At 45.0% G+C, this 22,190-nt stretch overlaps 1 protein-coding gene and 1 pseudogene across 2 annotated transcripts; both read left to right on the top strand.

Moving 5' to 3' along the window:
• The first annotated feature begins 1,168 nt into the window (after window positions 1-1,168).
• LOC129865751 (uncharacterized) lies at window positions 1,169-4,438 on the top strand. Of its 2 annotated transcripts, XM_055938755.1 has the most exons (6): window positions 1,169-1,969; window positions 2,137-2,297; window positions 2,375-2,607; window positions 3,115-3,244; window positions 3,343-3,443; window positions 3,718-4,418. In XM_055938755.1, the coding sequence occupies exons 1-6, from the start codon at window positions 1,531-1,533 to the stop codon at window positions 3,878-3,880; spliced, it is 1,227 nt and encodes a 408-aa protein (XP_055794730.1). In that variant the 5' UTR covers window positions 1,169-1,530; the 3' UTR covers window positions 3,881-4,418. The 2 variants fall into 2 exon arrangements, with proteins under 2 accessions (XP_055794730.1, XP_055794731.1); XM_055938756.1 differs by lacking the exon at window positions 1,169-1,969 and having other exon boundaries at window positions 1,976-2,297; window positions 3,718-4,438.
• Window positions 4,439-5,636: 1,198 nt separating this feature from the next.
• On the top strand, window positions 5,637-21,131 carry LOC129864731 (coiled-coil domain-containing protein 149-A-like; annotated as a pseudogene).
• The last annotated feature ends 1,059 nt before the right edge of the window (window positions 21,132-22,190 follow it).

Genomic DNA, 22,190 nt, shown 5'->3' with positions numbered 1-22,190 from the left:
GCAAAACCAATTGTACTGTACAGTATATTCACTGTATCTATTTAGACACTAATAACATATACATTATAAGAGGATATTATACACTGTTATTTAACATACAAGAGCATACTGAAAATATCATGTTAAGTTACTATGGAACCCATTTCAATTTGATTTAATTGAAAAATATACTCATGACTTTTCTCCCTCAGATATACCTGCGTAGAAAAAATTGATAGGAATTATGGAAGACGTTTTTGAACATCCTGACAAAATCTCAGGGCCAACAGATCCTATTATAAAGTGCATTATTAATAATAATCAGGAGAGGCTGAAGAAATTGATTAGAGGCAAGGACATCAATGCATTGTACCCTTGTGTTGAGTTACAAGATGAAGTAACCCCTTTAATTGCTGCTGTTGCATTTTCAAATCAGGAGATTTGTACATTTCTTCTGGGAAAAGGTGCTGACCCCAAGAAACCATCAAAGAGATATTTAGCACCTCTGCATTATGCTGGACTGTGTAAAGTTCCAGTGAATATAGTGACAACATTACTGGAAGCAAAGGCAGATCCAAATGGTCTAGTAGAACAACCATTCTTTCCACTTCAATTAGCACATGACAGAGAAGTTGTGAAGAAGTTGCTAGAATCTGGAGTTTTAATTTGGCTAAATCATGACATCCATCCTGCAATTGATCCGAAATTGGCCACAATAATTGGAAACTTTGCTGAAGAGAGCGAGTTCTTTTCCAAAATCAAGCTTTTTTTACATTTTGCACAAGCAATAAAACAAACATCCCCAACGGATGTTTTCAAGCACTATGATCTTCACTTACTAGAGGAGAACCCACAAACCCACCTCACCATGATTGACATGTGCTTTAACATTGAAGGTGCAAATGAAGACGAATACTTCCAGAAAGCCATTAAATGGTTGAACGACTCCAAGAAACTAGTTTCCTATGTTGAAGATGTAAGCAGACGTCTGTCCACAGTTCCTCTGAAATTTAGGGCAGGTGCATTGAAATCCTTGGATAAAGTTGTTTGTGCCGTGGAGGAAATACCTAATGAGGTGTCACTTACCCTAATTCCTGAGTTAGTGAAACTGCTTTCCTGTAAAACAGAAGATTATCACGTGCCATTTATCATTGTTATATGGGATGAAAACCTGAAATTATAAGGGATGAAAACCTGAAAGTAAAGGTGAGAGATCTAAACAGGTCCTTAGACAGACAACGTTCTGTCGCCAAGTCAGCAAGTGAAGATTCAAAAGACAGTCATTTGTCAGAAACCAAGAAGAAGAAGAAGAAGAAGAAGAAGAAGAGGGGAACGGCAGAAAAGCAAGACATACCAAAAGAAGAGACAGGCACACAAGAAAATAAAACATGTTTAGCCTTCAATACTTCATCTACCCCTGTTGAGGAATCTGGCCTTGATGAGTGTTCAAGTGTGAAGTCGTTCCACCCCACCACTGACACGTCACCATTACAGCGCAAATGGCACAAAGTCAGCAAGCGGTGGGAGACACAGTTAGAGAAATTTGCCAACATGGATGAAAGTAAAGTTTATAAAGTAGGAAACCTCACTCTTATACATGATGATAATTACTTTCGCATAGCAAAGGGAAGTGATGGAACTGAGGTCTTCTTGGGCCTGAGGGATGATGGCACTGAAGTAGCCATAAAGAAAATGACCAGGTCAAACTATCAGTTTCTCAAGAATGAGGAAGGATTTTTACGTCTTCCAGAGCTTGACAGTAGCTATATTGTGAGATACATGGACTTTGCGGAAGACAGTTTTTTTGGTTATCTTGCTCTTCAGCTCTGTGAATACACTCTGGATGAATACATTACTACACACCTGTCCAAGGACGACACTCATGCCCTGATGAAAATCACTCAAGAGGTGCTCCGCAGTTTAAGTGTCCTTCATTGTCCAACTACCAAAGTCCTTCATCGGGATATCAAACCTCAGAATGTTTTGATAGGTGAGAGATACAATAGTATTGCACAGTTAAGCCTTTCACTCCCACTAAATCTAATACATGGCTTTCATCATTATGTGTTAAAAATCCATATGCAGTATCTTAAAATCATTTTCTAGTATCTATACTTATGAAAAGCATGATATTGTGATATTATTTATCCTTTACAGATATCAATGGAAATGCAAAATTGGCAGATTTTGGCATAAGTCGCAGATTGACAGTGGAACAAACAACTCTATACACCATCCCTGCAGGAACAAAATGTTGGATGGCCAAGGAGACGTTAGACAAACAAGGCTCTGGATATAAGAGGAGCTCTGATATACAGGTTGAGCAACGTGAAGATAGAATAAAGATTATTTCCTGTTTGTAGAGCGATGGACTGAGTGATTGTTGTAATTTCAGGTGGCTGGGATGTTGGTATACTACATCCTTTCTGGTGGACACCACCCCTTTGAAGATCCACTTGGTGATGAACTTGAACAGAATCGAAACATAATCAAGGGGACTTACACACTAGAACATGTGGCAGACGAGGTGACTAAAGACCTCATTGAGTGGATGATCAATGAAGACCCCAATGAGAGACCTACAGTGGAGGAGACCCTGAATCATCCCCTCTTCTGGAAACCACAGAGGTGAAAATCCTTATATTTGTCACTTGAAAAGTTGTTCTATTAGTATGGCGCCGTGTATAATAGGTAATAATGAAAATAATAATAAACATGGAGATAAAACTAAATTCTAGTTAGTTACATGATTGACACGGTGACACAATTATAATATTCTACGTGCATAATTACAATAATTCATATTATTCAAATGTATTAAAGCTAATGTAATATGTTAAACAAATTAAAAACCAAAGGTAGTTAGCTTTCGATAAAGTTTGTGAACGCCCTATGATTTATCATCATGCAAGATTTGCATTATCCATGGCTTGAAATTCTTACCTTACATAGACACCTTTGCCAGAGACTTACACCTATTTGCACCACTTGAGGCTTGACAACAAGTGATGGGAAGAATTATGAGGCAGTGCCATTCTTAAACTGATTAGCATGAGACTGAGAGGACAATTACAACATGGACATAACTTCCCCTATAATTTGTTTCAAATGTATTAATGTGCACTGTTTGATCAGGAGATTGGATTACTTGATCAAAATTGGGAATCAGGATGAGGCAGAGAACCATCGTAATGCTGACCAAGAGCTCGTTCAAGCTCTAGACCAAGGTGTTGAGATGAGATCCTTCTATCAGTGGAAATCCAAGGTTAGCCAGACAACATTTGATTCACTACTAACCAACACAAGCCATTTATGAGAGTGTAAAGCAATATTAACGCATACAGCAATTCTTTGTCTTCACAGCTGCCCCCTTTGTTGATCCAGAAGCTGGAAGGTAAAAAGAAGGCCTACACTGAGACCACATTGGGATTACTGCGCTTCATACGCAACCTTGATGCACACTAGTAAGTCAAAATACAACAATTAGTGTTAGTGGTACTGATCTAAATTTCAAATTGCTTTACAATTGTTTTAATTGGAGAATTGAATAGATATGGTACTTATTTCAAGTCCTAACATGACATACCATAAATCAAGTTAGATATCAAGATTTCCTCTGATTTCTGTTAATCAAATCTGCCTCTGTAATTGACGTTACAGTATGTTGAAACTGCCTCACACTGAGCATCTTCACTGACATCATAGAAAATGGCTTTTGTATTTTCTGTCTTTCTGCAGCACTAAGGTTGCGGATAAGGATGCAGATGCGGCCTGCTGTGTTTGCAAAGATCTGGTGACGACGTTTCCTGATCTCTTTGGATGCGTTTACAAGTTTGCCAAGGAACAGAACTGGAATACAAGACGACCTGATCTGAGATGTTTTTTAATGGAGAGGAACTAAGCGCATGATGCTGATATATGTGTTTACACAGACAGTCCAATTCTGATTTTTTTTGCCCAATTATTGGCAATAGAGCTGATCTGATTGGTCAAAAGACCAAAAATATCAGAATTTGGCTGCCTGTGTAAACAGACTTTTATCATTTGGAAGATGCTGTTGAAATTCAATATATTTATATTTCCCATTCTTTAGAGTAAATAGATTAGTGCAAATTTGACACAATGTTTGAAGGAAAACTGTTGATTTTAGTATAATATTTCCAGGAATACTTTCTATTAGATTGTCACAAAAAAATATATTGCACATAGGCCAGCAGTGTATGAAAAGGGATTGCTACTCACTATTCTATTTTAGCCTGCAGTTGTAAGCAGGCCCAGTGATTGTCATGCATTCTGAGTGGGAGATTTTATGGAGGAACACTGTTAACTGTTGCCTACTAGGGTATTTGGTCACAACTGTATGATTGTTCATGTCAAAGAATGTTTGATGCTGGAGCCATTAAATGCTTTCTTCAAAAACGACTGTTAAATTGTTGCATAATTCCCAACGTAATCCCGCCTATTGAAATTGTATGGTTATTTTGGGTAAACGCCACGCTGCAACGGTTTGGTTGACAGAACGTTCTGCCCTTGTTGTTGTCCTGGTCATGGCAGAAAATGTTACTGTAATGTAACAGCCATGGTTGTTTTATTAAAAGCTTGTTATACTATTAATTCATTCCTATAAAGAAATTGAATTGACAGTCTGTCTGTCTGAACTCTATGCTCGTACTTGATATTCCAGTGGTCAATGCTTGGTCTCCCTGCAGAGTTCAACACAATTAACTATTTAGGCTCAATGTAAGGCTTGAGGGGGCTGCCTGAACATAATGGAAACCTGGAGGGAAAGAAGAGGGATAAGTCCTGGAGTGAACACAATGTAAGTTGCCCACGAGAAGCCCTCACCTAAATTTAGGCCTGAGAGTTGCCTGTATGGTTCATATAACATATTATACAGCATAACTCATGTGCCCTTTTCTGTCAAATTAGGTAATTTCTAGGCAATATTTTGACCATATAGGGGACCATTTTGCCCCAAGAGCAACCCCAAAGGCAAAAGTAAATAAAGTACCTTTATAAGGACCTCCTCATATTCTCTTTGAGAAACTGTTCGTTCTCTGCTCACTGTTTATTTAAGCTACTTGAATCAAACATGACAAGTCCCCGAGCACCTCTCTCAATACACCTAGGATAAAATATAATTTCATTGTGAACACCCTCTGACATCCCTGCCCACCAACAACAGCTGACGTTAGACCTAAACATAGCAGCCAGCGGAGGAGACTCTCAATTCGCCTTGCTGAACACAGTTGTAGCCTTAACCGATTAACGCAGGAAAAACCGTGACATCTGCGTGTCGGGAAGACGCCAAGAAAATGTGAATAGTTTGAAAAGGGGTGAGTGATTGGCAAGGCCTGGTCAGCGAGGTGAGTGCGCTGCAAAAACCCAGTGACAATCGGTTGCGTGAGCCATCAGTGATGATTAGCGAATAGAACTACGGTTGCTATATGGAAGGAGAAATTAAAGTCTCAATATACATCTTTTGTTACGATTATGAAGCCAAGTCTATGGATTCTAGGGTTGTTTGTGTGCATATACCCCACACAACGTATTTTAACACAAAGCGATTGGTAGTCTACCACCTGGTCCATCCAAAACAATAGACAGTATGTTGTGAAAAGTTGGTAGAATCTTAATGAGAATGATTCACAGCAGTAATGGCTGCCAAAGGTGCTTCCATCAAGTATTAACTCTGGGGGAGACATATCCAATTATGATATTTCAGTTTTTTTTTTCTCTTTATATCTTTCTTTCACTTTGAAAATGTGGATTATTTTATCTAGATCTTTAGGATTTATTTTAATTTGATCTCTCGTTAGAAGTTTTTTTTAAGGCAGCAAAATGTGACAAAAAGTTCAAGGGGGTGTAGGCTTTCTATAGGCACTGTAGTTCCTGGTGTGTACGTGTAACTGGTGTTATGTCCCTTTCTGTACCATCCTATATATTGTCCCATAGCTCCTGGTGTCGAAAGCGTAAACTGGAGAGTAAGGAGGCCCTCCTGATCCTGTCCAAAGAGCTGGACACCTGTCAACAGGAGAGAGACCAGTACAAGCTGATGGCCAACCAGCTTCGAGAACACCACCAGGGACTCAAGAAGAAATATAGAGAGCTCATTGTGAGTCTGCCTAAAGGATTTATATTTGAATTTAGTACTCCTTTTCTGCGACATTTTGCCTTAAAGGGATAGTTCGTCCAAATGACGAATTTGACTTTGTTTTATGGATATATAAAAAGGGTCTAAGGACCTGGAAAGTCAGTGACCCATGAATGTTTTTTATTTTATTTGCTAGAGCTTAGCATTAGTATTATTGAGTGCAAAACAATGGGACCCCTGTTAGCATGATTTAAATCGCAAGCCTAAATCACCTTGCAGTAAATGTTTGCATTTTTATTATTTCTATTAGTTCTTAAATGTGTGTTCTGTTTCGGGATGGAGATCCGTCTTTTCCACCAGAAAAACGCAATCGGGTAAGTTAAAGTAACTCTTGTCACTTTATCACAATGATGATGGACAAGGCTTATCTGAAGCTTTGCCAGTTTAGCCTTAAAGCCAGGCTTTTTTTGCATCTGTGACTCTCCCACTCTTTCACTTCCATCCCTTTTTGTTCTCCATCTACCCCTATTTCTCTCCCTCTATCTCTTCCTCCTCTCCCCAGGTGAACTACACAACATGACCAAAAGTATGTGGACACCGGCTTGTCGAACATCTCATTCCAAAATCATGTGCATTAATATGGAATTGGTCCCCCCTTTCCTGCCATAACAGCCTCCACTCTTCTGGGAAGGCTTTCCACTAGATGTTGGAACATTGCTGTGGACTTTGCTTCCATTTAGCCACAAGAGCATTAGTGAGGTCAGGCACTGATGTTGGGCGATTAGGCCTGGCTCGCAGTCGGCGTTCCAATTCATCCCAAAGGTGTTCGATAGGGTTGAGGTCAGGGCTCTGTGCAGGCCAGTCAAGTTCTTCCATACCAATCTCGACAAACCATTTCTGTATGGACCTCGCTTTGTGCATGGGGGCATTGTCATGTTGAAACAGTTCTTGTGCTGACGTTGCGTCCAGAGGTAGTTAGGAATTCTATAGTGAGTGTTGCAACCGAGGATAGATGATTTTTACGTGTTACGCACCTCAGCACCTGGCGGTCCCGTCCTGTGAGCTTGTGTGGCCGTTGTTGCTCCTAGACGTTTCCACTTCACAATAACAGCCCGTTAATGTTTCCCGGGCAGCTCTAGCAGAGCAGAAATATGACGAACTGACTTGTTGGAAAGGTGGCATCCTATGATAGGATGCCATGTTGAAAGTCACTGAGCTCTTCAGTAAATCCATTCTACTGCCAATGTTTGTCTATGGAGATTGCATGGATGTGCGCTCGGTTTTATACACCTTTCAGCAACGGGTGTGGCTGAAATAGCCGAATCCACTAATTTGAAGGGGTGTCCACATACTTTTGTATATACAGTGCATTCAGACCCCTTGACTTTTTCCACATTTGTTACGTTACAACCTTTTCCCCCCTCATCAATCTACACACAATACCCCGTAATGACAAAGCACAAACAGATTGTTAGAAATGTTAGGAAATTTATAATACAAAAAAAATATTTAATATCACATTTACACAAGTATTCAGACCCTTTACTAACTACTTTGTTGAAGCACCTAGGCAGCAATTACAGCCTTGAGTCTTCTTGGGTATGACGCTACAAGCTTGGCACACCTGTATTTGGGGAGTTTCTCCCATTCTTCTCTGTAGATCCTCTCAAGCTCTGTCAGGGATGGGGAGCTTCGCTGCACAGCTATTTTCAGGTCTCTCCAGAGATGTTAGAATGGTTCAAGTCTGGCCTCTGGCTGAGCCACTCAGGACATACAGAGACTTGTCCCAAAGCCACTCCTGTGTTGTCTTGGCTGTGTGCTTAGGGTCTTTGTCCTGTTGGAAGGTGAACCTTCACCCCAGTCTGAGGTCCTGAGAGCTCTGGAGCAGGTTTTCATCAAGGTTCGCTCTGTACTTTGCGCCGTTCATCTTTTCCTTGATCGTGACTAGTCTCCCAGTCCCTGCCGCTGTAAACCATCCCCACAGTATGATGCTGCCACCAACATGCTTCACCGTAGGGAGAGTGCCATGTTTCCTCCAGACGTGACGCTTGTCATTCAGGCCAAAGAGTTCAATCTTGGTTTCGTCAGACCAGAGAATCTTGTTTTTCATGGTCAGAGTCCTTTAGGTGCCTTTTGGCAAACTCCAAGTGGGCTGTCATGTGCCTTTTACTGAGTAGTGGCTTCTGTCTGGCCACTCTACCATAAAGGCCTGATTGGTGGAGTACTGCAGAGATGGTTGTCCTTCTGGAAGGTTCTCCCATTTCCACAGAGGAACTCTGGAGCTCTGTCAGGTTCTTGGTCACCGTCCTGACCAAGACCCTTCTCCCCCGAATGTCAAGTTTCTTAGCAAATGGTCTGAATACTTACGTAAATAAGGTATTTCTTTTTTTTATACATTTGCAAAAATGTCTAAAAAACTGTTTTTGTCATTATGAGGTATTGTGTTTAGATTGATGAGAAAAATAAATAATTTGATACATTTTACAATAAGGCTGTAATGTAACAAAATGTGGAAAAGGGAAAGGGATCTGAAAACTTTAAGACTGCACTGTATGTGTATCTCTCCCTCCTCTCCCCAGGTGAACTTGGCTCAGCTGTTGAGAGACGCGAGGGAAGAAGCTGAATCAGAGACTGGCCGAGGCCCAGGGGGATAACAAGGTGGGGCATCACAAACACATGCTTTCTCACACACACACACACACACACACACACACACACACACACACACACACACACACACACACACACACACACACACACACACACACACACACACACACACACACACACACACACACAAGCCTATGAGAGAGAGAACTTGGTACACCAACTGGAGAAGGCAAGGCTACAGGGGGGATGGGACCTTGTCCAATGAGATTGCTCTTTTTCATATTCCGTTTTCAAAACTTGATGCTAAATCGTGCCCTGATGAACACGACCCAGTGCCTCTCCTTCATCAGCACTTTGAGAAGGGTGATAAGGAGAGGCCCCCGCTGCATGTACTGTAACCTCGTCTTCCTGTCTCTCTCTTTCTGTCTCTCTCTCTCTCCTCGTCTTCCGCTCTCTCTCTGTCGCTCGCTCACCTCTTGTCTCTCTCTCTCTCTTTCACCCTCTCTCTTTCTTTCCTTCTGTCTATATCTCTGCCCCTCTCTCTCGCTCTCTCTCTCTCTTTCAGTCTGTGTGTTCAGATGGAGAAGCTGGAGAACAGTGTTAAGGCGCTGACTGACGAGCTGCGGGACGTTAAGGCAGAGCACAGCACAGGCCGAACGGCTGAACCACAGGCGCGAGGCGCGCATCATTGCCGTGGACGCCCTCTGTATGGAGAACAGGTGAGGCTGTTATTACATTTGACAGACACTCCTGTTCAGAGCGACTTACAGTCAACTAAGGTAGGTAAAAACAACGGCATGCCACATATCACACAGTATTAAACAGATTGAAATGAGCCCCAACAGACAAACAATGTAACTACTGTACACTATAAAATGAGACATTTTCATACACTGCAAGGTTGGCACTGCTTCAATGTCATGCTATTTCAGCTAGGCATAGGGTGTTGTGTGTGACCTCCTCTTGGACTTGGTTGAACCTCTCATGTAAATACCTGACAAAGGGCTAAAATAGCCATCATCTTTTAGGCTAACAACAGCAAGAAACAGTTCTTCAACTACATGCACACACAGAACACCCTAGCTGGAATAGAATGACACTGAAGTAGTGCCAACCTCGCAGTGTATGAGACTTTTTGTCCAAGTCCAATATCATGAAATACAAGGTAGAGGTGTCATCCTGTCTGTCAATCTGTCTGTCTGTGACAGTGGACTCAATTCGATCCAACCCGCATTGCAGTAACAAGTAACTTTTTTTTTACCATCAGCTAGACTCCCCTCATGGTTCAATACTTTGTTTGTTTGTTTGTGTGTGTGTGTGTGTGTAGGCAGTAAACAATGGAGCTGTGTCAACATTGCATTGCAATTACATTGAATTCTAGCCAGTGTCTCTTGACAGTCCCAAAGAGAGTTAGAGTTGATAGAGGTGACAGCTGATAAAGGGGGGGGGGGGGGGTGTTTGTTTTGCAGACTGTGTCGGAGACGAGGAAGAAATCCAAAGTGTCTGTGAAGTCCAACAGCAGTGCTCTAACAGGAGTCCTCTCTGCCAGACAAGGTACACCACCCTCACATACAGATACATCCAGCGACCACATGGCAGGTCCCAATTCAGACTGGCAGCTTGCTCTGCGGTGGATAAGATAAGGAGGCTGGTCAGAGCAACAGATCCCAGAACAGAAATGAGGAGCTATCTAAGTGATCTCCTCTGTCCGTCTTTCATTGCAGCTAGGTGATGTATATAGCAGTGGGTATAAACACAGCTACTGAGTTGCGGTAAATGTCCCCTTCCCTGACACCTGAAGGATCTATTCGAGGACCTGTATAGGAGATATTGTAGTGTGGTAGCGCAGGTTGCATTACAGTCTACAATAGCATGCTGATGTTGTGTAGAAGTCGTACCATTCAAAGGGCACCCTCAACTTATTTTCAGCTTTCGTGAAGGCAAATCCTACTTTTTCAACTAGACCAGGATTCCAGTTCCAGACATGAAAGCACCTGTAATCCCCATTCTGTCTTAAGCAGACATTCTTCATTAGAGTTATGTTAAGACTCCGGTGCCTAACTTTCGAAAAAAAAACACCTGAGCCTCGTCCTAATTTGTATTCTGAGTTCTGGCAGTGAGACAAATCAGAGGTCTTGATTGACAGGTGTCGGCGGAGCCAGCAGAATAGGGCAGCAGTTAAAGCTAGAGGGAGCAGTGAGGTAGTATATTGTACAGACAGCTGTTTCTATCTCTCTGTCACTCTTTCACTCACTCTCTCACTTTTGCTTTCTTGCTTTCTTGCTGTCACTCCTGTCTATATACTGTTTCTCCTACATTATTTGTTGCTTTCTTGCTATCGGTTTGGTCTCCCTCGTTCTATACCTCTTCCTCCTCACTCTTTTACACTTCTGTCTCTTTATCTCCCTCTTATTCCCCCTCTCCTCTATTTAACCTCCTTCCTCTTGTATTTTGTCCTGGTGACTTTCTCCCATTCACTCCTTTCCTCCCTCTCTCTACCTTGGTTTCTTTACCCCTTGTATCTCTCTCTATGTTCCTATCCCCCTTCTTTAGCTTATCTCTCTGTCTCTCTGTCTGTCTCTCTCTCTTTTTGCCTCTGTCTCTCTGTCTCTCTGTCTCTCTCTCTTTGTCTCTGTCACTGTCTCTCTGTCTCTGTCTCTCTCTCTTTGTCTCTGTCACTGTCGCTCTTTCTCTCTTTGTCTCTCTGTCTCTCTCTCTTTCTCTCTCATTGTCTCTCAGCCTCTATCTCTCTGTCTCTCTCTCTCTCTTTGTTTCTCTGTCTTTTTCTCTGTCCTCAGTACAGGAGTGGTTATCTGAGGATCAGGCCTGCAGTCTCCCGGCCACGCCCCAGTCCATTTCTGACCTCAAATCTCTGGCCACGGCATCAGAGACGCAACGACAGGTACACACACACACACACACACACACACACACACACACACACACACACACAAACACACAAACACACAAACAAACAAACAAACAAACAAACAAACAAACAAACAAAAAATGTCTAAAGTACACACAGGCCTAGACACACACTCCAACACAGTCCACACACATGTTCATATACCACGCCACACAATGTCCTCCCCTCCTCCTAGTTGGTTACAATCATGACATTGGGCTTCTGCCTGGTTGGATAGTACTAGATCTAGCAGCTAGCTAACTCTACAGAGAACACAGCACCACACCATGAGCAAACACACTGTGTCTACCAACATTTATATGCAAATACCTAGTTAATGCCAGCGACAATAGGACTGTATGATTAAATGTTACCCAGCGTTACTTACACTTCAACTAACCAATGAACTGACCAATGAAATGCAGTTTTATTAACTGGGTGTATCCCCTCCCTGGCTGCGGATGCCCTCAGGCTTAACCTACCGCTGGTCTCTGGGAATAGGGAGTGTGTTGTGTATTGCACCATCCTGATGCCAGCTCATACCCACCATCCTGATGCCAGCTCATACCCACTGTCCTGATGCCACCTCATATCCACTGTCCTGATTCCACCTCATACCCACCGTCCTGATGCCACCTCATATCTATCCACTGTCCTGATTCCACCTCATACCCACTGTCCTGATGCCACCTCATATCCACTGTCCTGATTCCACCTCATACCCACCGTCCTGATGCCACCTCATATCCACTGTCCTGATTCCACCTCATATCCACTGTCCTGATGCCACCTCATATCCACTGTCCTGATTCCACCTCATACCCACCGTCCTGATGCCACCTCATATCCACTGTCCTGATTCCACCTCATATCCACTGTCCTGGCACTGACCAGCTGGACTCACTGACATTTTCATCCTCTCCCTGACCCAGTCTGTAATACCTACATGTTTCAAGCAGACCACCATAATCCCTGTGCCCAAGAACGCAAAGGTAATCTGCCTAAATTACTATCACCCCGTAGCACTCACATCTGTAACCATGAAATGCTTTGAAAGGCTGGGCATGGCTCACGTCAACACCATCATCCCAGACACTCTGAATCCACTTAGTCAATCAAATTTATTTATAAAGCCCTTTTTAAACTCCAATTTGCACACCAGATCCACAGACGACGCAATCTATATTGCACTCCACACTGCCCTTTCCCACTTGGACAAAAGGAACACCTACGTGAGAATGCTGTTCATTGACTACAGCTCAGCATTCAACACCATAGTGCCCTCCAATCATCACTAAACTAAGGACCATGGGAGTAAACACCTCCCTCTGCAACTGGATCCTGGACTTCCTGACGGGCCGCCCCCAGGTGGTGAGAGTATGCAACTACACATCCGCCACGCTGACACTCTACACGGGGGCCCCACAGGGGTGTGCGCTTAGTCCCCTCCTGTACTCCCTGTTCACCCACGACTGCGTGGCTGCGCACGACTCCAACACCATCACTAAGTTTGCTGACGACACAACGGTGGTAGGCCTGATAACCAACGATGATGAGACAGCCTGTAGGGAGGAGGTCAGAGACCTGGAAAGGTGGTGCCAGGACAACAACCTCTCCCTCAATGTGAGTAAGACAAAGGAGCTGATCGTGGACTCCAGGAAGTGGAGGGCCGAGAACGCCCCCATTCACATCAACAGGGCTGTAGTAAAGCACGTTGAGCGCTTGAATTTCCTCGTTGTCCACATCATTAAGGACCTATTATGGTCCAAACACACCAACACAGTCATGAAGAGGGCACGACAATGCCTCTTCCCCCTCAGGAGGCTAAAAAGATATGGCATGGGCCCTTGGATGCTCAAAAAGTTAAACAGCTGCACCATTGACAGCATCTTGACTGACTGCATCATCGCTTGGTATAGAAACTGCTTGGCATCCGACCGCAAGGCGCTCCAGAGGGTAGTGTGTATGGCCTAGTACATCACTGGAGCCAAGCTCCCTGCCCTACAGGGCCTCTATACCAGGCGGTGTCAGAGGAAGGCTCTAAAAATTGTCCAGCCACCCAAGTCCTAAACTGTTCTCTCTGTTACCGCACGGCAAGCGGTACCGGAGCGCCAATTCTGGTACCAAAAGGCTCCTGAACAGCTTCTACCCCCAAGCCATAAGACTTCTGAACAGTTAATCAAATGGCCACCCTGACTATTTGCATTGACCCCATTTTAGGTTTTTTTGCACTGACGTTCTTGCACTGGTTCTATGCACACTCACTGGACTCTACCCAAACACACACACACACACTCTACATAGGCTCACACAAACACACAACACACACGCACACACACTCTACATACGCTCACACAAACACACAACACACACGCACACACACTCTACATACGCTCACACAAACACACAACACACACGCACACACACTCTACATACGCTCACACAAACACACATGCATATTGATGCCACACACACACTCACACTTTCACATACGCTGCTGCTACTCTGTTTATTATCTATCCTGATTGCCTGGTCACTTTTACCCCTACCTACATGTACATATTACCTCCGCTACCTTGTACCCCTGCATATTGACTTGGTACCGGTACTCCTTGTATATAGTCTTATTGTTATTTTATTGTGTTACTATGTCCTTTTCTTTCTGATTTGCTCATCTACAGGAAAAGGTGGATTGAACAGGCCCCTATTAACATAGACTGTTCTCTCTGCTACCGCACGGCAAGTGGGTCCGGAGCGCCAAGTCTAGAACCAAAAGGCTCCTTAACAGCTTCTACCCCCAAATCATAAGACTGCTGAACAATTAATCAAATGACCACCAGGACTATTTACATTGACACGCCCGCCTTGTTATTTTTATTATGTTACTTTTTATTTTACTATTTTTATTTAGTAAATATTCTCTGAACTCTCTTTCTTTAACTGCATTGTTGCTTAAGCAAGTATTTCACGGTAAAGTCTACACCTGTTGTATTCGGAGCATGTGACAAATCAAATTTGATTTGGTTTGATCTTTTATTACTTTTTAATTCTGCATTGTTGGGAAAGGGCTCGTAAATAAGTATTTCACGGTAAAGTCTGCACCTGTTATATTCGGCGCATGTGACAAATACATTTTTATTTAATTTCATTGATGCCACCTCATACCCACCGTCCTGATACCAGCTCCAACCCACCGTCCTGATACCAGCTCCAACCCACCGTCCTGATGCCAGCTCATACCCACCGTCCTGATGCCAGCTCACACCCACCATCCTGATGCCAACTCATACTCACCGTCCTGATGCCAGCTCACACCCACCGTTCTGATGCCAGCTCATACCCACCGTCTTGATGCTAGCTCACACCCACCGTCCTGATGCCAGCTCATACCCACCGTCCTGATGCCAGCTCACACCCACCGTCCTGATGCCAGCTCATACCCACCGTCCTGATGCCAGCTCACACCCACCGTCCTGATGCCAACTCATACTCACCGTCCTGATGCCAGCACACACCCGCCGTCCAGATGCCAGCTCATACCCACCGTCTTGATGCTAGCTCACACCCACCGTCCTGATGCCAGCTCACACCCACCGTCCTGATGCCAGCTCACACCTACCGTCCTGATGCCAGCTCATACCCACCGTCCTGATGCCAGCTCACACCCACCGTCCTGATGCCAGCTCACACCCACCGTCCTGATGCCAGCTCACACCCACCGTCCTGATGCCAGCTCACACCCACCGTCCTGATGCCAGCTCACACCCACCGTCCTGATGCCAGCTCATACCCACCGTCTTGATGCCAGCTCATACTCACCCTCTTGATGCTAGCTCATACTCACCCTCTTGATGCTAGCTCACACCCACCGTCTTGATGCCAGCTCATACCCACCGTCCTGATGCCAGCTCACACCCACTGTCTTGATGCCAGCTCACACCCACCGTCCTGATGCCAGCTCACACCCACCGTCCTGATGCCAGCTCACACCCACCGTCCTGATACCATCTCCATTCCAGCCTATGACCACTCCTTGTGTATTCACGTCAACTGTTGGGATCTTCTCACCTGCTGTATATAGTCACTTGCTTAACCTCTGAACCCAGAGCAACATCATCTTGCCCACTGGCCACCTACTCAATTTGGCTACTCAATACATAACATTTGTGTTAACAGTTTGTCTCGAGAGACTACTTACTGCTCCCTTTTATCAAAATTAGTGGGGGAATCCATCTTTGTGTATATTTCAATGTAAGTACAAATACAGTCTCCAATACTGGGATGAGTCAGATCCATATGCTGAGATAGATAATTAGGTGGGTGCTTCCATTTGTCCTATATCACACATGTGCTAATTTTTTGCATATCCCACTCCCCCTGAGAGTTGGGTCAGAGCCAGGGATCAGCCATTATTGATGGCGACCCTAGAGCAATTAGGGTTAAGTGCTTTGCTCAAGGGTACGTCGGCAGATGTTTCACCGAGTCGACTCTGGGATTTGAACCAGCGGCCTTTCAGTTACTGATCCAATGATCCTAACCGCTATGCTACCTTCCGCCCGGCCAGAGCAGTGTTGATGATCATTGAATGTCAGATTAGCCTCTAGCAGCAGGTGTTTCATGTGTGTTAGGATTTACAGAGGATATTTCTAGATCCATTCACTTATATGGGGAAGGATGGATGGTCTGTGGAACTCTGCATTTGTCCGTGTCTCATGCATTAGGGTAACTTTGGGATGTGTTCCAAAACTACCTGTGATGAATTGCAAAGGTAATTTGGGGAGATATTTCCCCCGTAAGGACGCGTCCCATAACAGCATCAAGTCAGGGCTGTCGAAGGGGCCGTTCCCGCTGCTCATTAAATATTTCAAATACCAAGGGCTTAATTCTTAATAACATGATTACTACCTGAACTAGGTTAACACAACTGTTCTCAAGTAAGTAATACATAGTGCCATTAAGAGATAAGGCAGCCAGACCTGAGATTATAAGACAGTACGTCCAGCATGCACCAGAGGGGGGTGTTGATCTGTATTTAAAGTGCACTGGCAGGATTTAGGTGGCGAGCAGCGGCTCGATGAAGCTCGCCTGTCATGAGACTGTCATTCTCCCCGCCATAAAACTGACAAGCATCCATTACTGAAAATGATTGCCCACATTACAAACACATTTAGGGGAATGTGCTGTTATTAGGGAATTTGGAGACGAGGCCCAAAGTGCCACATGACTCTGTCCACCACCACAGTCGGCGTGGGGCAGAGAGAGGGATGGCGAGAGAGATGAAGAGAGAGAGAGATAAAGAGAGCGAGTGAGAGGAAAAGAGAGAGTGGCCGTGTCAAGATGGACAGACGGGGCGAAAATAAAAAACGAAAGAGGTGCCGATTGGGGGCACGCCCTGAGTCAAAACATTAGAGGTGCAGTGCGTTGTTCCCGAACGACAAGTAAAAAGGAAGGAAAAAAAACACTGCGACTCACTCAAATAGACTTGTGATTGACTTGACTACCCAAAACCCCCCTGGGAGCGATCCCCTGTTGAATGAGCGCTGGAATACACACTGAAAGCCTGTCAGGGCGCATCAGCCAGACTCGACGGCAAAACAGGGCGAGACTCATAGCCTACCACACTGGAGAAGAAGATACAGGGTCCAATGCCCTGATAGATAGACATATCATTACCAGGGTCTATTTGAACCGAGCTCCCTCTCTTTTCGCTCCCTCTCTCTACCCTGTCGTTGCTGCCGACCTCTCCGCGGATCAACGTCAGGGATGGTGCGGGCCGGCGTCTCATGAAGACGGTGTCTCGGTTGTGACAGACCTGCCACCTTGTCAAAATAAGAGGGATACAGGCTTACAGTATGGGGTTTTATCATTTGGTTGTTTAGTTTAAAGGTGGATACAGGGCTATTTGTGGAGGTGGTACTTACCTCTCTGCTGTCTTTGTTTTAGAATGTGTTTGTATACGGTATCAGGAGAAGGTGCCTCTGGGTGTTTACAAATCCCTGTTTGTGCTGTAGGATATGTTTGGGCAGAAGTAGGATGCGGTGTCAGTGTAGACACTCGACTTTGTGAGCGTGTACATTCATATCTGGATGCATACTGCGTACTGGTGGGATATCTGTCTCAGTGTGTCCCTGCATGCCTGGTGTGTTTGTGTATATGATTGTATGCAAGAGTGTGTGTGTGCGCCTGTGTATGTGTGTATGAGATGCGAGAGTGTGTGGGTATCTGCCTGCCTGTGTGTTTGCATTTGTGTGTGTATGTGGTGTGTGTGAGGAGGAATGGACGGGCAGCTGTCAGGAGGGTATAAAGCCAGTCCTCCACACCTCCTCCCGAGCACGGCGTGTGCTGAAGACCTGCTGTGCTCAGCCCAGGCTCTGCTCTGCATACATAATAACCACCTTATTACTGATTTAAAAAGCATCCTGAACAACTTACAAGTCACCAAAGGCCTTCTCAATTCAGAGAGAGCAAATCTCTCAGCCAGTATAAGGGATATTGTCACAAGAAAAGTTTGAAGTAATGGTGAGGTGTTTTTAGCACGTGGTTCAGTTTGTAGAGCATGGTGCTTGCAACACCAGGGTTGTGGGTTCCATTACCACAGGGGACCAGTATGAAAATGTATGTGCTCTCTACTAAGTCGCTAAATTCCTTTTCTTTTTAAATGTCAAATGTAGGATATGCCTTGCCATTGCAAGGATCCCAATGGGTGTTTAAGACAAATATGCTCACATGAGAAATAAGTGTACAGAAAAGCGACTGCGGTGAGTCTTTAAGAGGAAAGAAAAAGGGTAAACTGTACAAGAAAATCAAGGCACTGTCTGCAACCATTGCCATACAGCAGATTGATTTGAAGTGGAAATGATCCCAACCCCTGATATACTACAGAAAAGATGAGCAATGCCCTTGCATTCATGGTTGCCATTTATGAAACTGAAAAATTATATTGAAACGTGCCATTGAAACATAATATTGAAACGTTTCACTGAAACTTGATACTGAACCATGATATTGAAACGTGCCATTGAAACATGATATTGAAACGTGTCATCATCCATTTTTGCATTCTTCTGTTTTTGTTTGTGTTTCACCCTTCAGTGCACCTAGAAGTGGTTTTTGTCTTGTGTCCAGTGATTGTGTGTGTTTGTCTGCGTATAAATGCGTGTGCGTGTGCGATGTCTGGTATACGGTGCACGGTCCCCTATGAGTAGCATATGGCGTCAGCCCAGGAGGCGTGCAGCCATCACTAATGAAGACGGATGACAGGGAACTGTAGCCACTTCCTGTGAGCACAGTTCTGCGTGTGTGTGTGTGCGTGCATTTGGATGAATATGACTATCTGTGTGTCGGAGAACACTCCGTCCTTACCTGCTTACGCCTGAAAACCCCCCTCATGTCATTCTGTTTTTAGCTTCTGTGTCTGTTGGGTATTTGTATTTTGTGACTTTGTGGGGAAAACTTAGTGGAAGGTAACTCTTCTTCCCAATGGAGTTGTTGGTTAAGAAGAAAGAGACACCATTATGCTGAGCGAGAGCCAGCGACCCGAGCTCCTTTCGCCCACTGCCACATCGTGCCTGCCTCAGCCTCACGTTCATGCCACAACACAACCACCCAAAGGGAAGTATGTAATCATGTAACTGGGTTCCACAGTTTGTTGAACGGCGCCCTCGGCCAGCAGCTAAAACGCTGTAATTAGCTCATCCCCCCTCCCCCCCACACCCCTCTACATTTGACCCTTTTCCCGCCTCTCCCTCAGCCCTGGCCTCTCATTGGTGCTGACAAATAAGAACCCAATGCTCCTCAAATGCCATGGCATTTTGGAAATGCATGCACGATTCTCGCCTGCTGACATTCAAAAAGTTGGGGCGTGTTTTTGGAAGGAGGGGCCCCATAAATATGGATGCCAGTGTGAATTTTATTTTCCTATTTTGGGTGGGGCAGGTGTACTCTGTGTGCTGTCTCTAACCTTTTTAGATGAACATTCACAAATATGGGTCAGTAATCCGCGGAATGGGAGCATATTTTGGAGAGGTGGCAGAACTAAGCTGTTGCCATCGCTAGGATAGTGGGGCGTCACGCTTCCCTGTCCCCCGTCTGGGCGCTCATCACCGCCGGACTATTTTTAGCCTGTTGCCATGGAAGTGCTTCAGTCACATAAGTAATCAAAATAACTTTGGCGATTGACACCGCCCCCCAACTCCAAAGAGAAGTAGTTAGTTACGCAACGCTGTAATGTCATCTTCATTTTCTCAATTGAAAGTGAGGATTTAAGCAAGGACCTTTTACAGACGCTCAGAGAGAATGATATGATGTGGAGTTGTGTTTTGAATGTCTGTAACGTTCAAATTGACTCACTCACTTTTCTTGAGTGATTTTCAAAGCTTACACTGATACGTTATCTGTTTACACAGCACTACATGCACCGAGGCTGTTTTGGATGTAGCATGTGGCTTAACGATCAACAGGAGTTTGGTTGCGTCATGACTCTTTCCCAAGTCATTTTTACTCGATTCCTCCCATCCTTTACCCTCACCTCCTTCTCAAAAGGCATTGGATGAGAAGGTCTGAGGGGAGGGACCTTGGACTTTCTCCTCCAATATGATTGAAAGGAGGCGAGGAGATTTGCAGAAAGACAAATTGAGAAAGAGCCAGAGTCTTTGACCACTATCAAGCATTGCTGCCTGCGACATACAAATATCAGTTGGACATTTACCCTGTATAAAAGTAACCACTAGCTGCCTGAGACTGTTCAGGTATAGGCACTGCAGTAGGAACATCTCAACCTACTTCCCCAATGGGCTTTGGGTTACTTTTGTTACAGCCCTGCTCGATCACACCTGATTCAATTATTCTTATGATTAGACTATTCCTCGGCTGCTCATCAGAACCTTGATTAGCTGAATCAGCTGTGGTAGAGCAGAGCAGGAGTATGAATACAAATGTATTCGAGTAAAAACCTGCACACCAAGTAGCTCTTCAGAAGGACGGTTGACCACTCCAGAGGTTTAGAGGGAGTTGCAACTTAATTATAAGTGTACTCTCACCATGACCTCTTCTCCCAATGTGACCAGATGACAGAACGGGAAGTTCTGGAGCGTCGTCGTGGGAACGGGCCACAGCTGGCGGCGACTTTGGAGCAGATGGCAGCAGCGGGGAGGGCGCCCCCGAGTTCAACAAAGAGGCGGAGACTAACTGCTTCTGCCCGAGTGACAGGCGGGAGGGGGGATTGTGACGCTGTCCGAGGAGGGGTAGAGTCCTGTGGAGGAGGAGGGGCATGAGGTGGAAGTGGTGGAGGATGATGAGCTGGGCTCCACAGTGGAGGAGGAAGAGGGGGCGGCCCTGGCACTTAACACCCCGCCCTTAGAGGAGGAGTCACACTTGGTTAACCTCCCACAGCTACCATAGACCACACCCTTGAGGCGGGTAATTAGACCTGAGACAGAAGATGCCTCTAAGCCAGCTTCCGTGTTCAAAACCCAAGACTGGGGCGGCAGAGAGGAGTGGGACCTACACTGTCAATCAGGCCATGGCGACAGCTTGGCATAGTCCGGTACAAGGGTTGACTCTACATTCATTGCAATTCAGAAGATTCATTGAGAGTCAATTCAGTCATTGAAAAGTGATGTTTATCTTGGTAGTTGCTTTAGTACTCAGTAGCGACGTTTCCGCAACGTAGACCACATCCCTGTTTGTGTTCCCAACCATTATCTGCGTGAGTCTATAGAACGGATAGAGAAAACTCTCCCTCAGCCTCGCATTCACAGTCAGAGCATCTAAACAGTGCTGTTGCTCTGAAAAGAGCAGACAATCTTGAAATCAATCCAGTTGCAAGCCTAATGCCCTACAGAAAATAGTCAAGATAACAAAGCCCCCCCAAACCCTCTCCCATCATACGATAATCCCATCTGTTCGCGTCCTGCTTATTCCTATGGGTTGCTAGTAAAATGAGAGCTGTTTTTTTTACTGTTTCCCACATAGAGGAGCCCCAATGTGATGAATATATTAGATTTGCATGGAAATCTGCGAAATATATTGTTCCAGAGTTTGGAAACACAAAAGAATGCATTTATTCTGTATTGATATATCTTTATGTATATAGATGATAATTCCAGTCACAGATCAGGTATGGTGCCATTTACATATAATTTTCTCTAATCGACAAATAGAAAATGTGTCACGCCCTGGCCATAGAGAGGGTTTTAGTCTCTATTTTGGTTAGGCCAGGGTGTGATTAGGGCTCAGCACTCCTGGCCTCCAGTGCGTCTCTATGGCCAGGATATCCTGCGCCGGCTCTGCGTACTGTGTCTCTGGTGCACCTGCACAGCCCAGTGCGTCCTGTGCTAGCGCCCCGCATTTGCCGGGCGAAAGTAACCATCCAGCCAGTACGGGTTGTGCCAGATCTACGCTTGAGACCTCCAGTGCGCCTCCACGGCCCAGTGTATCCGGTGCCTGCTCCACGGACCAGGCCTCCTGTTTGTCTCCCCAGCCTGCTGAGTCCTGTGCCTGCTCCACAGACCAGGCCTCCTGTGTGTCTCCCCAGCCTGGTGAGTCCTGTGCCTGCTCCACGGACCAGGCCTCCTGTGTGTCTCCCCAGCCTGCTCAGTC

The sequence above is a fragment of the Salvelinus fontinalis genome, chromosome 11 (genome assembly GCF_029448725.1).
Source record: "Salvelinus fontinalis isolate EN_2023a chromosome 11, ASM2944872v1, whole genome shotgun sequence".
Taxonomy (NCBI): domain Eukaryota; kingdom Metazoa; phylum Chordata; class Actinopteri; order Salmoniformes; family Salmonidae; genus Salvelinus; species Salvelinus fontinalis.
The sequence above is the reverse complement of the archived record's forward strand: the minus strand, read 5'-3'. Positions and strand labels throughout refer to the sequence as shown.